Below are 16,300 nucleotides of genomic sequence, written 5' to 3' on the forward strand. Positions count from 1 at the left end.
CTTACAACTAAAATCAGTAGGGAGTCATGATCATTGCTTGATTGAATTACCTACAATATGTAATAGCATAAAATTGTTTTTCATAGAGCATACTTTGTACCAGTAATTCTACACAGACAGAAATAAAATAATATATAGTCATTCTTATGAATGCAAAATGCAACAAAAAATGCTTATCAAAATGCCAATTAGAAAATGAAACTTCATGTCATTTAACAAATTTAAAAACTGGAGGAGATAATAAAGATGACTGGAAAAAAGACTTTTGTGGAATTTTATGTCTTACCGTCCTTGCTTTGAATTACTTATATGACCAATTCAATATCACAGAAAAAAAATTTGTAACAAATCCCAAAGAAAGCTGATGAAGCACAAATTAGAAAGATGCTGAAAAGAGGGAAATTCAATTTTCTGAAAATTGTCAATTCAAAAAGCTAAAAATTTTCATAGAAGAGGTCCAGAGAGCTTGTATTGCTCAAATGGATGGTAATGCAATGATGCCAACATAATTATATGTTCAAAAATCTGTATAAAAGATGCTAATGTCTATTAGATATGATAAAATGTTGTTCTTATTTAACTAGAATTCAAGAGAAGGCATTTGTTTTTGTTTTTTGTCTTTTTAACAATTCTTTCTCCTTTGATCTTGCTATAAGGTCAAGGTCGTGTGAGGTAATTCTGTTGCATCAAGCTATAGTGACAAACTAACAGGAACCTAAATCTTCTGAAACTGGAGAAGCAATGGGAAAGGTTTTCAACAAATTTGACCTCTGTGACCTCTGTGAAAATAAATCAAGGTCATTTACACAAGGAACCTTGCATACTGGCCAAATGCCAGGACTCTTGGTCTCATAAATGCTTATGAAAAGACACTTAAATGTTTAAAACACAGTTGACCCTTGTGAGCAATTTCCTTTTATGAGGAATTTCAAAGCCCTCCATTCTAAATACCTACTATAAAATTGAACATATTTGACATCTGTGACTTTGAAAATACATGTACTAGGAAGGTCATGGTCAGTCATAATAAGAGGAAACTTTATAGAAATCCATTCCTCCCAGGTGCTTACTGAAACATCTTTCCCTGGTACTTACTGAAATACCTATCCTGGATACATATTGAAATAATGGAATTTAAGAAGCAAAATTCTTGGATTTTAACATATTTAGCCCATGGGCAAATATTATTATGTCCACAAAATCATACACCAAACTCAAATACAATAAAATGAAGGCAAAAGATGAATGAAAGAAAGATTTACAGAGACTTCTGAAAAATGTACAGGGAGAATAAGACTGCTTCATCAACAACACCTGTCATGTAAACCTTGGTCAATCCAAGTAGGTAATGTCACATTCTCAAATGAGAACAAAGTATACAACAACAGCACAACAGGCAAACTAACGAGCATCAAGCACATCTGGCTTCACCTCACACAAAGAAATAGAATATTTCTCAATAAAATCACTTATTGCTTGATGACCTTAAAAAGAAAGTAATTCATATGAGAAAACCTTAAGCCATCCATCCTAGGAACCACCTGGCCAAATATCAGTTACCAAGTTTTCTTGAAGAAGTTGCTTAAATTAAAAAATTCAAAAATCATTTCATAAGCTACCAAGCACATGTGACCTAATGAGCTTAAGATCAAATTAAAAATGCTGTTCAGGAATAAAACTTCACGCAATAGTGATTAACATACACCTACAAAGTTATAAAGAGAATCGTCGAAAACTGTGAGAGGAGATCTATGGACAGTTAAAGAGACCTAAATTTCAATCTTGAAATTTGACTTGGCTTAGTGAATTAATCACACCAACAATCTTATATAAAGTTTCATCAACATATTGTTCAATTTGAATTTGAAATGACACAGTTTTTTTGTCATTTCTTGAAAACTTGATGTGAAGAAAAACAGAAGTAAGTAAGCAAATTTTATGAAAGGCTACACTTTATATCATGTTAAGAAAAGAAGCATCATTGACTGATGAAATAACATGTTTACAAGCAATCAGAAGAAAGGACCTTTATAAAAGTTCCTGGTACAGCTGTAGTATCATGTACAAAGATATTTCATTTTCTCCAAGGAATCGATTTACTTTTTCCAAAATAAAGTTAAACACTCAAAAGCAAATATGACATGGACTTTTATATCCTAGATAAGCCTTTCATATGATACAAAAAGGAAAACCAGGATATCAGGATACTGGTTCCTTCTATAAGAAGATCTTTATGTATAGGACTTTAGGCATGTGATCTTTTCTTTCCACTAAAACTACCTGTCGTATTGACTGTAATAACGTCAGCAGTGCCATGTGGAATAGTAGTCGAAAAGTGAACATCAGAAAATCACCTGTAAACCATATATACCAAGTTGGCTATTAGATTCAAAATAAAATATGTAAAACAAAGTACAGAAACAAATTTTAAGATCTCACATGAAAAATTGCTTATGTCACAACCAACAAGGCATTGCAAATGATATAAACTGACAAGCATATTGACCTTGACTTTTGTGTAATAAAGAAGATGACCTTGTGTGTAAAACTTGACCAAAATCCCTTTGGGATTAAGCCACTAGAGTGCTGACTAGGATTTACTGAAATATGCTATAGTAAAAGTGACCTTGACCCAACAACTCTGAAATTCAAACTTATCCAAATCATTATGGTCCTGTAGTTTGAACAAAACCTGTTATGAAAGTGAAGCCACTGAAACACTGACAATAACCTTCTAAAACAGCAACAGTGATCTTGTCCTTTTCATGCAGCAGGACTCAACAACCCTAAAACTGAAAATTATTTTGAGATATTATGGTCCTTTGTAAGTTTGCAAACTTTGATGAAAATTCCCCAAGAGACGAAGTTGCTATAGTGCTAACAAGAACAAGTGTAGCATTACAAGTGATTAATTCTGTATCCCTGAAATTTGTCACAAGGGGATAACAAAACTGTCATATTCTTGACATCAGCTCAAAAATACATGGACAACCAGATACCTTCTATTTTCAAATTGAAATATTGAAATTGGCCTGTTTGAATGTTGCCATCACTTTTGCTCTCTGTATACCTGGAATATCTGATGGCAAAACTGAAGGTTCTGTGTGTGGCACTTTGTGCACAGGACGAAAAGAACAATTTAATCCTTTGATATACATCAAATGAATCTCCAGGCCACATAACTGTGTGATGTACTGGCTTTGAAGTTGAATGTCACTCCCTGGTAATCTTCAAAAGGACCTTCTTATCCTGTGGTTGTTCAATTTTTTTCTCCTGTAACCTATGAAATTACTTATTGTGCCTTCAATTTTATCATAACATATTGCTGGGGTACAGACAGCAAAAGTAATTGTAACCCCAGGAGTATTGAGGATGGTTGTGAGCATGGATGTACATAAAGTAAGTTTCCGAAAACGTTTCACTTCCAAAATTTCTTAAATCGTTGTCACCAACATGGAGAAGATTGATATAGGCTAGATATATATCTGATGCCTTTATCTATATATTGTTTAAATATATAACAAAAGTTGTTGAAATGAAAACAAAATGGCCTAATAAGAGATCCCAGAGGTCCTTGGCTCTCACCACTGATTGTTCTTAATTTATTCAATTCAGTCTTAACCCTTCTTTCCTTTGTTTTTGCTCTTTAATATAAAATCTGAAAATCCTTCTGAAGATATAGTGATAATAGTATATGACTGTCAAATCAAAGATGGCCTCCTGTCAGCCACTTTGTTTTTCTGACCAGTCCCAAAATTTAAAGGAACCATGAACATACATATGAAATCTGGGAATGATCCATCAAACATTTCCCAGAAATCAAGATAACACTCTATGTAAAAAAGCAAGTTGGCCAACTGTTGTACATCTTGCTTTTCTGATCAATCCCAAAACTGGGCAATGCACAATAAAAGATCAAGGGGAGCCTAAACATGAACTTTGAGAAAAGTCCATCCATTGCTTCTCCAGAAAAAATGAAGATGGGAAGTGGGGTTAATCTGATGATAGATGGCTGATAAATATAAAGATGCTCATGCTTTGTATATAGAGTGGTCATAAAATACATTCGCATGTTATTCAGTGAATAGACCCTGGCATGTACTCACAAGATATTTCGCATTAGGAAATATAATTAAGAAACAATTTAGTTATATCAACTGAAATTACCCACAATACGTCAGCACATCTTTAAAGCAGCATATGGGGCAAATATAAGATAAAATCAAGTAAACCATATTAAGATCTCAATCCTATATGTTTTTTATGTTGAATCAGGCATTCAAATCCAGGTCACCTTTCATTAAACACCAGTGTATTTCCAAATGCACCACTTCACCATTCCATATTCAATTCTGAAGCTTAAAATTATGTTAATATGAGATCATAATACATTTTACAACTAGAATGAAATCAACATTAGGTTATGTACATTATATACTGAGAGCACTCAAAAAAAATGAAATATAGTCTATGACTTTATTTTTAAACCTAACTGATTATAATGATAATATCACTTCAGTCAAATAGTAGGATTCCTTACCTCCAATAAAATTCTCACATACCAGAATCTTAGAGATAAAATCATTCAAATTTGATAAGATTTATAAAAACATATTTTCCATTCCACTTGCTAAAATTTAGAATGATTAGGTTTGTTTAAAAAAGCATCTCATGAAACAATAAAAAAAATCTCAGAAGGTCACACATATTCAGTCAAGATAGCTTCTGTAAAAGTAAACATATGTTATAAACAAATCTACATATATATATGTTCTTAGTAGTATACATATCAGTATATAGTTTCTAATTAAAAGGTGTGATAAACAATGCAAACTGTTTCTGCATTACATCGTTACATTTAATACCTACCCCTAAATTTAGAAGTATCTCTTCTTTTCACCTTTCCACAGAAAAACTCCTAACCAGAAATGAACTTGATAAGGAATTATAATATCCATTAGTAGAAAGATCTTCCAAAATATACCTCCTGTGCACACACAATTGAGATAAATAGCACATACAGCCTCTGCATCATGCTCATCATCTAATTGGTTAAGATAAATACAAAACCACCAATCAGCAAGCAGAGCAACAAGGAAGTTGAATTCACATTTAAATAGCTTTGACAGAAATCAATAAGTAGAACTCCTGTATTGCTACCAGTTACATGTGCTAACAGCCGTATATGTAGGCCTGGTACAGCGCCCATCAGCTTATACAAACCAAATTTCACTGACACTTATCAACAATTAAAAAAAATGGTTCAATACATTCTTATCAAAATAAAATATTCTTAATTCCATTTAATTTTTTTTAGTTGAATGTTGCATTTTTTTTAGTTATATTATTATGGTAACTTAAAATTGTATGTACAGACATGTAGGTTCCAAACAATTTAAATTGAGATAAAAACAATTTGTCAAAAAATCATAAATTTGCTGCCATCAACCGTCACAAGCTATAGTTCCCAAAACAAATTAAACTGAATAACATATACCAAGTCCAGTGTGTCAGTTCAGTGCGCTATGGTGTCATTAGAATCCCTGTACATCTATGTACAGGAGGCTATTCTGTGGTAAACATTAAGGATTAATTCCCTGATATGCTTTATTCACTGTTGTAAATAACAATGACATGTAATAATATATGTAGGGCAAGAATCAATATCTACCCAATTACTAATGCCTATAGTAGGTTAATATTATATTAAGAGTTGTTTCCCTTCAGTTGATATATATCATATCAAAATATATACAAGTGTAGATATGGACCTAGTTATATTTTTTCTATTGTTTGGGATTTCAAGATGGGAAAGTAGAGCAGGCAAATATCTTGCAGTATTACAAGATCAAAAAAGACATTCATGTTGGTCTTGGGAAAACTGACCAAAAGTACAATGTATTTCTACTAGACAAATAGACATTTTTGTAAAATGGTCAGACACAGTTTGTCTCAAATTGCACATACATTTATGTACATGATATATGCTATTTTTAGCTGTCCATATACCCTGACCATATCTAAGGTTCCTCTGTGAACTTTGTAGAGTTACCACACAATTACTTCTATAAAAGCAGTGTCCATGAACTTTGTCAGCTAATTTTCAGGCGTTGAAAAAAATGTTGAGCATTTACAGTTACATTATGAAAATATTGTGAAAAAAAAACTTATTCGATCATTTCAATTTTAATATCATCACCATATGTAGAAAACTTGGCAAAATTCATTTGATCAACCATATTTTGCTTTTCTTTTCTGTCTTAGTGACATTGGGACAAAAGTCATTAGTCATTCATACTCCTCATCATGCTGTTAATGGGGCTGAACACAGCATGGATTACTTTAACTAACATACCTTTCTTTATTTAAAGAGTGCACATATTTTAAATCAGATGAACATCATATGAAGCATGATGAAGCGTGTTGTCCAGGACACATCAATTTTCTATATGTTGGAATCAAATGATTAAAGCTCAATAATTTCTTAAATTATGTAAACATGTTTTTTTCACTTCTTCTGCACTGATTCAATCATAGCATTTATCTTTAAGTCTACATCAAATTATATAAGTGGCAAACTTGGGTAAGATGACGTAAAGCCATTCTGTACAGAAGTACAAAAGTGCACCATTTCTACCAGATGCATCAATGTGTTACCATTTCAACAGACCTGCCCATAATACTTTATGTATTAAGATCAAGAGCATATCAAATCACTTATACTTTACATGGATCAAGCTCAATTCCATTTATTCAAAGAAAGACTTCTGCATTTAAAAAAAAATAATCTGACAAGTTGGTCAAATAAATTTTTGAGATGTTGTATTAAAGCTACTGTTGTAATAGCCATAATTCTTTCTTGTAGATAAAGTCACTGTCTGCTGTTACAAACTGAAATTTAAGGGAGCTGAAATAAGAGAACACTTCTGAAAATAAACAAGATGTAAATAAACAAACTCTCATCACAATAAAGGATGCATTCTATATTTCAATATAAGGATTTACAGTCTTTAGAAATGACTGTACCATAGTATTGTATTACATAAAATTAACATTTACTATGGTACTCATTTCTATGGAATTTTTCTTAATAAATTTGCATATTTTCACATAAATTTCTATTTGATTTTCATCAATGACATGCCCAAGATTCAAATCTCCAATGTAAAATAAACTTGAACATTTCCATGACACATTCATGTGAAGATCGTCTTGCTAGCGCTTGTATGACAAAGTTGCAAGAAAAAGTTTCATATAATGTAACAATACAGATTTTATCCATAATGGCTGAAAGAGAATAGGCTAGATACATGTAGGTGTCATGCATGATTAAACATTACACCTGTAAACAACTCTATTTCCGTCACAATATTATTTGAATGAAATGAGCGAAAATACTTCCTAAAAAAAAAAGAAATCGCATCTATCGTAAAGCTTTACCATATATTTAATTGTAAACTCGTCCAAATTAAAATCTTTTTGTAATCCGAAAACCTTGTTCGGTCATGTTTTTATTACCGCTTAGGCGACCGACTTCCTAATATACGGAGTAGGCCCTTGTGTGTTGGTTATTTACTTGTTGGGAATATATCAACAAGAGTGATATAAACATTTTAAATAACCTATAACTGCATTTCAGTAAGATATAGGACGAGTAGGAAGTACAAGTGGGCAATGAATATAACAAATCTGGTTACAAAATTCAACAACACGAACACACGTGGGTCGTATCTTTGTCCGAGGACAAGGTATGACAGGAGCGTAAAGGGTGTGTTAATGACGCAAAATATCACAATAAATCTTTACATATCATGATATCATATTGTTATCGTATGAAGGAATTTACAGCTATCATATTTCAAGTGATACACATTAGATTGTGAAGTAGATGTGTAAAAACAGGAAGCGATCAAACAATTTCACCGTCCACTTCCTGGTTGCGAAGGTAACGGTAAAAGTATCCTGCGACCCACATCTAGCGCATCGGGTGGTGACAACACAAAAAAATAATTAATTCAAACACCTTAACACTTCTAATGGGTAAATAAAAAGAATTATCTACCTGCTTCAAGCAAAAGATCAAAGTTACTGGTCTTTGTAGAAGTTGAACACGCTGCCATGTTGTTTGCAACAGATGAATGTCAAAGCATACGCGTAAGAATGTGAAAAAGCCGGAAACGAAATTGGTAACAAGATATAGTGCTCTATTGTATGGCTTATCTGTTTACTGTCTGAATGTAAAACTGTGTCACAACTGAATAGTAAATATCTCATATACCAAAATGTGACAGATTCTTGATAGATATTCAGGTTTACGATGTACTGGTAACAAATACATTTTCACCTGTAATTTGGCGGATTGATCCGTGTTAGTTTGTACACAGCTGCGTAATCAGTCCTTCGACCCAAAAACTTCTGAAAGTAGTGGTCATCACATATCAACTTGAGATAAGAAGTTCTTATCAGCACGGTTCCAGGACTCAACATTAACCATTCATATGTTATACAAGTACAAGTGTTAAAGCAAAATTGTTATTCATAAACGGAACATCCTAATTAAGTTCAGAAAATCAATAGGCATCTGCTGATATTAGGTTAGGATCTAGTCAAAAATATATTCTGAACAAAGTTTCGCAGAGACCAAAATATATTTACATAGTAGACTAAGCATTTCTGTCTATTCATTTACCTTATTTTGTCAGTTCAATATGTATGTATACTTGTCCGATTTTACACTTACTTTTAAATCATTTTCTATTGTACAGCTATGATAAGTTTATATTTGATTGGGTAATATAATGAAAAAACAAACCCAGAGGTTACATAAACAGAAAAAATTAGACCCATACTATTTTACGAAATAATTGAAATTAGTTCATAGTCATATGAATATTCAGTTTCATTTTTTTTTTTTTTTTTCAAATTCATAGTTGTCTGACGATTCTTATACTAGATGCTCCTACCCTGGCGCACATGGTAACACATGCCAATGTCCTCTGACATATGCAAACCTATGAATGCTTAAGATTAATTTGAAAAAACAACAAATGTTTTCACAATAAATCATCGGACTTGTACAATCCTTAAGCATGGTGTCCTCACTGCTGCCAATCTCTATCATATGATGCCCTCATTATTGCTAATTTTCTCTATCATATGATGCCCTCATTATTGCAAAATTTCTCAATCATATGATGCCCTCATTATTGCTAACTTTCTCTATCATATGATGCCCTCATTGCGAAATTTTTCAGTCATATGATGCAGTCATTGTCACCAAATTTCTGTGTAATATGATGCATTCAGTGATGTCAAATTTCTCTGTCATATGATGCAATCATTGTTGCCATTTTGTGCAGAATAGTGAACTTGGAATCAGATGATCTTGGGTTTAACTGGTTTTAAGTATGCTACTTGTTTGAATGTTTTGGGACTCCTTGGTATGTTTGGCTATGCTAAAGGAGCTAAGGTCCCTGGATTGATATGATGATTGAGGCAGAAGTTTTAAAGACACCAGAGCAAGAAACCTGAGTTATTGTGATGTTTGGGGAGACCTAGAATTAAAGATGTTGGTGATATAACCTAGGTTATTGTGATGTTTGGGGAGACCTAGAATTAAAGATGTTAGTATACAACCTAGGTTATTGTGGTGTTTGGGGAGACATAGAATTAAAGATGTTGGTGATATAACCTGGGTTATTGTGATGTTTGGGGAGACCTAGAATTAAAGATGTTGGTGATATAACCTAGGATATTGTGATGTTTGGGGAGACCTAGAATTAAAGATGTTAGTATACAACCTAGGTTATTGTGATGTTTGGGGAGACATAGAATAAAAATGCTGATATACAACCTGGGTTATTGTGATGTTTGGGGAGACATAGAATTAAAGATGTTAGTATACAACCTAGGTTATTGTGATGTTTGGGGAGACATAGAATTAAAGATGTTGGTGATATAACCTGGGTTGCTCTGGTGTTTGGGGAGACATAGAATTAAAGACGTTGGTGATATAACTGGGTCACTCTGATGTTTGGGGAGATGTAGAATTAAAGATGTTGGTATACAACCTAGGTTATTGTGGTGTTTGGGGAGACACAGAATAAAAATGTTGGTGATATAACCTAGGTTATTGTGATGTTTGGGGAGACCTAGAATTACAGATGCTGATATACAACCTAGGTTATTGTGATGTTTAGGGAGACCTAGAATTAAAGATGCTTATTTTGTTTAATAGATGTTTGACACACCAAGGCACTTGGGGGTTATAGTCAAATTCACTGATTTAGTCACCTACTGTCTACATGGGTAAGGCGCTGTACAAGTAGATTAGATACTAGTAACACCACATTTCAAAACAGAATATGCTAATTGCTTTAAGTTTGACAAAATGGAGACTTGTGAATATCAAGTACATAATGCTTGAACAATATTCACAACCCTCTGATTTCATGTTTGAACACTTTTTTTGTATATGGACTTTACACCAGATACTGTGAGACAATAAAAATGTACAGATTCATAGGTGATCGTTGAGGTGCGACAGCTGGGCAATGGGAACAATCAATATACACACATGTGCTTTTGTCGTCTTGATATATCAGATCCTTAACAGTAAGGTTAGATTTATATTTATCAGTTATTGTGGTAAAACTAAATATAAAATCTCGCCCAAAACTCTCAATCTCAGAAAAAAGTCTTAGAAAATGGTACTGTGGTCAACCTTTAAATAAAGTATCACCTGAAAGTCTCAGGAAAAGTCTTAGAAAATGGTACTGAAGTCAATTTTTCACTCAAAATCTCAGTTTCAGAAATATAAACAAACGTTAAAAGTCTCAGAAACATTATTTAGTGTCAAAAATGGTAATTCAGAGACAGTTCTTCAATAATCTCAGAAATAGCAGTTCAGAAACAGAAATAGTATCAAAATAGCAGTACAGACTGAAGTATGACCAGAAACAGCAACACAGACTGAAGTATGATCAGAAATAGCAACAGTATCAGAAATAGCAACACAGACTGAAGTATGACCAGAAACAGCAACACAGACTGAAGTGTGACTAGAATCAGCAAAAGTATTAGAAATAGCAGTACAGACTGAAGTATGACCAGAAACAGCAATAGTATCAGAAATAGCAACACAGACTAAAGTATGACCAGAATCAGCAACACAGACTGAAGTATGACCAGAAACCGTAAAAGTATCAGAAATAGCAACACAGACTGAAGTATGACCAGAATCAGCAATACAGACAGAAGTATGACCAGAATCAGCAATACAGATACAGACGAAGTATGCAACACAGAAACAGTAATAGTATCAGAAATAGCAACACAGACTGAAGTATGACCAGAAACAGCAATAGTATCAGAAATAGCAACACAGACTAAAGTATGACCAGAATCAGCAATACAGACTGAAGTATGATCAGAAACAGTAATAGTATCAGAAATAGCAATACAGACTGAAGTATGATCAGAAATAGCAACACAGACTGAAGTATGACCAGAATCAGCAACACAGACTGAAGTATGACCAGAAACCGTAATAGTATCAGAAATAGCAACACAGACTGAAGTATGACCAGAATCAGCAATACAGACTGAAGTATGACCAGAAACAGTAATAGTATCAGAAATAGCAACACAGACTGAAGTATGACCAGAAACAGCAATAGTATCAGAAATAGCAACACAGACTAAAGTATGACCAGAATCAGCAATACAGACTGAAGTATGATCAGAAACAGTAATAGTATCAGAAATAGCAATACAGACTGAAGTATGACCAGAAACAGCAACACAGACTGAAGTATGACCAGAAACAGCAATACAGACAAAAGTATGACCAGAATCATCAACACAGACTGAAGTATGACCAGAAACAGCAACACAGACTGAAGTATGATCAGAATCAGCAACACAAACTGAAGTATGATCAGAATCAGCAACACAGACTGAAGTATGATCAGAAACAGCAACACAGACTGAAGTATGATCAGAAACAGTAATAGTATCAGAAATAGCAACACAGACTGAAGTATGATCAGAAACAGCAATACAGACTGAAGTATGATCAGAATCAGCAACAGTATCAGAAATAGCAACACTGACTGAAGTATGACCAGAATCAGCAATACAGACTGAAGTATGACCAGAAACAGCAACACAGACTGAAGTATGATCAGAAACAGCAACACAGACTGAAGTATGATCAGAAACCGCAATAGTATCAGAAATAGAAATACAGACTGAAGTATGATCAGAAACAGCAATAGTATCAGAAATAGCAATACAGACTGAAGTATGACCAGAATCAGCAATACAGACTGAAGTATGATCAGAAACAGCAATACAGACTGAAGTATGATCAGAAACAGCAACACAGACTGAAGTATGATCAGAAACAGTAATACAGACTGAAGTATGACCAGAAACAGTAATAGTATCAGAAATAGCAACACAGACTGTAGTATGACCAGAATCAGCTATACAGACTGAAGTATGATCAGAAACAGCAATACAGACTGAAGTATGATCAGAAACAGCAACACAGACTGAAGTATGATCAGAAACAGTAATACAGACTGAAGTATGACCAGAAACAGTAATAGTATCAGAAATAGCAACACAGACTGTAGTATGACCAGAATCAGCAATACAGACTGAAGTATGACCAGAAACAGCAATACAGACTGAAGTATGACCAGAAACAGCAACACAGACTGAAGTATGACCAGAAACAGCAACACAGACTGATGTATGACCAGCAACAGCAACACAGACTGAAGTATGACCAGAAACAGCAACACAGACTGAAGTATGACCAGCAACACAGACTGAAGTATGACCAGAATCAGTAATAGTATCAGAAATAGCAATACAGGCTGAAGTATGACCAGAATCAGCAATAGTATCAGAAATAGCAATAAACCATATTTTTAATGTTTGTGCATGATTTACATTTTACAGTTTAATTTTGACTTGCTATTAGTTTTCCTTTTACCATGATTATCTTCACTGGTCAGATTACGTTATCTCAGACATGTCATTTCATGTTTTGGCCGATGTCTTTATTGACAGATGATGTAATAGCTTTGGTAATGCAACATCTCATCCTATATTGTAAATACATTATAAAACAACTTAAGATAATTTATCAAAATTGGTGACATATACCTTAGTTTTATCATCAATGTTTCAAGGTTAGATAATAAATATGTATGAATAACCATCCATTTCATTCTGTTTATTTTTTGACATCTTTTTAGATACATAACTAAACAATCAAAAGACAGAAATTATATTTATTATGTACAACCCACAGGTTCAAGCAGTACCTAGTATTTTTATTATGCAGAAGTTTTACAAATACTACTGTGTATGATTTCTTTGCCAAATTGAAGATCTACTACATGTTATTTTCGATGACAGCACATTACAAGCTGGGTAACTTGTTCTTGTTACTTGGAGACTTTCACTCATTATAACTATTAGTTCAAATATTTTCACAGTATTCCTGGCATTACCATGTTACATTTTTTCTGACTTTTTAAACATGAAAAGCTAATGAAACACAACCTTTCATGTAATGAAAAGATATTCATGTAGGCCACTGCAATATGGTTTTTTTAAGGGATCCAATGCTGCTTCTGTCTCGGCTGAATATTTTTCCTTGGACTATTTATTTAAGTTAAACATTGATTATCTCCCTTAGACCACATGCAAAGAATATTCAGACGGACAACCAAAGTCAGGAGTCCTGCATATTGATGATGTCATCTTGCCGTTGTATCACTGGAGCACACTATTGCTAATTTGTTTACAGAACACCCCAGACTGGATTTTTATGCCATGAGAATGTATGGCTATATTATTCAACTTTATGTTTCTAGTGAACAAAAATAATTTCAATCTTTTTTCGCCATCAAGCAACGTTTTATGAAATTATGGTAACGCTGGAGTTTAAAACTCATAAAAAGTGTATTATAAATGGGTCTTACCTGATAAATTATTTTTCCATCGCACACGCTTCTTTGTTTTCTTAGTTCGTTCAACAAAGATGGCTTCATCTTCACTCTCCATTGACTCAGAATCAGAAAGGATCCGCTCATTTGCTTCAATGTCAAAACGCCATTCCTCATAAAATTTTGTACACTGAAACTCAGTACTGTCTAGGAAGTATGATTCATCATCTGCAAGAGCCTGGAACTTACAGCCCGTCAGTTCAGACAAATTCCCAGGTTCTGGTAAGACTATCACAGAAGGGCCTTGGTCCTAAAACAGAAATCACACCAATTAGTATCACAGGATCAAACACAGAATCCTGTCTTCATATTCCAAGTGGCTTGACAGTTGGATATTGATTTCAGGGTCAAACAAAATATTATTGACAGCAATTCGTCTTGTGTTTTATGTAAAGTAGCAGGGTAATTTTGGCACAATTATTCAATGAATAATGTACTACAGTAATGTTAGAAGGATACCCCCTACTCCAAAAACAAATAAACTGGGGATTGATGAATCGGTGACAACAGAGGATACCCAGGATAACACCTACATTATCTCCTCACATACACCTGTCCAAGTTTGGAAAAATTGATTACCATTCTAATAAGATCTGTGTCGCTCTCATCGTCAGAGATATGGAATGATGGGAAGTATCCATCCTCACTGTCCGAGTCAGAGAGATGGAATTTCGAACTTCGGTTCAGATTCACATCAACAGCGGGCAAAATGTCCACCATCATCTGTAAAAGACAAAAAACATCAATCCATTGAGTGAGCAGCTGTGGTTTTTTATGTCTAAGATAAATTGTCCACAGATATATCATAAGTGAACCATGAGTCAAAATGTGTGTACGACAAAAGTTTCTGATGTTAAGCTTGGTACCTATAAAGAATCGCCTCACATACAGTACATTTGGCATTTTGTTGCTATGTTACGTATTGACAATTAGGTCTGAATATCAGGATGCTTTTTAATTAAGCAAATATTACCATTGATAGGAACAACCTGAAAGTAAGCTTCAGAGGACAACCCAATAGAAAGAAATCCTATTTTAAGAAGTACTCTTTTTTTAGCTGAACTCATAATCTGCTCTGTACTTAGTACTTTTATGCAAGTAAATCATGGTGTAATTCTGTGAGGCAATTTCCTTCCCTGTGCCATTTACTGTCACTTTTAGTTAAAGTTTAAAAAAAAAACTCATTTTGCCCCTATCCCTTAGACCCATAAGGTGCAAGTGCATAAGGTTCCACCAAACCTGGTTATATATAGTGATGCACCCACAATGTGCACATGATGGATTGTCTTATCTCATTTTACACTTTCGCTCAAAAGAATTCCAGTACATAAAATATCCTCTAAATATCAATATCTTTGATGAAGCTTAATTGTTCTTTTTTCATGTTTAGTATTAATTTATTTTTTGTTTTCATGTGCAAAGTGAACATTTTGTAATATTCTATTCAGTACCATTTATTTTCATGTTTATCTCCCTTGGACCAACAAAGTAAGCTGTTTAACACGGTTATCTCCCTTGACTATAAAAAAAAAAAGGCTAGAGCTGTAGTTTCTTCCAATCACAATACATGTAGGGTATTGCTATACACTCTAGGAGAGGTTGACCATTTGTGGTCATAACATCGAAATATTCCAGACTTTTTGAGATCTATAGTACAATTTTACGTATCATACAATACTACATTATATATAGTTCAACATTTCTGAAATAGTTCAATATTTAAAAATATCAATCCATGTTTTGGTTAATGCTTTGGCAGACATCTCCCTTTCTTTCACAATCATCAGTTACTCTTATTGAAAATGAATTACAGAAGGAACTGTGATGCACACCATACCTCTTGCACCCATGTTTTGCCAGACATGGATTTATCCAAATTTCTCGTGCTTCTGTCCAAGGTGTTGAGAACGTCCTTACCATAGCATAAGCTGACCATATCTGCTACACTCTAAATAATTCTGTCAGTTTTATTCTATCAGTGAAGGCAAAGAAAATGATTTGTGCACAAAATCTTTTTGATAGCTTTGTGTATATCCTTAGTTCTGTAGACAACCCTACATTGTTGTGTACAATTGATGATAAGTTCTATTCCCAGTTGTAACAATGTACCTGACTAGACGATTACATAATAGCACAAACTTCAGGTTGCAAATTTGTCAGCTAACTAACCAACTCCTACCTTTACAGAATTCTGATGTTGACAAAAAACGACCATGACCTTGGACCTTATCACGAATGCACAACTACTTGGGTAATTCTACCTGTGAACATGG

At 33.8% G+C, this 16,300-nt stretch overlaps 1 protein-coding gene across 1 annotated transcript in view; it reads right to left on the reverse strand.

Moving 5' to 3' along the window:
- The window catches only part of LOC132550185 (transcription factor ETV6-like), a 71,505-nt gene extending 55,542 nt beyond the window's left edge, over window positions 1–15,963 (reverse strand). Inside the window, exons 1-3 of the mRNA XM_060214217.1 lie at window positions 15,865–15,963; window positions 14,607–14,750; window positions 14,004–14,277 (exon numbers count right to left, since the gene is read on the reverse strand). Coding sequence (XP_060070200.1) covers window positions 14,004–14,277; window positions 14,607–14,750; window positions 15,865–15,963 — 517 coding nt within the window. The remainder of the gene's footprint in view (window positions 1–14,003; window positions 14,278–14,606; window positions 14,751–15,864) is intronic.
- Between the last annotated feature and the right edge of the window lie 337 nt (window positions 15,964–16,300).

Source organism: Ylistrum balloti, unplaced genomic scaffold, assembly GCF_031769215.1.
Source record: "Ylistrum balloti isolate Yb309-2 unplaced genomic scaffold, AGI_CSIRO_Ybal_v1 Utg370110, whole genome shotgun sequence".
Lineage (NCBI taxonomy): Eukaryota > Metazoa > Mollusca > Bivalvia > Pectinida > Pectinidae > Ylistrum > Ylistrum balloti.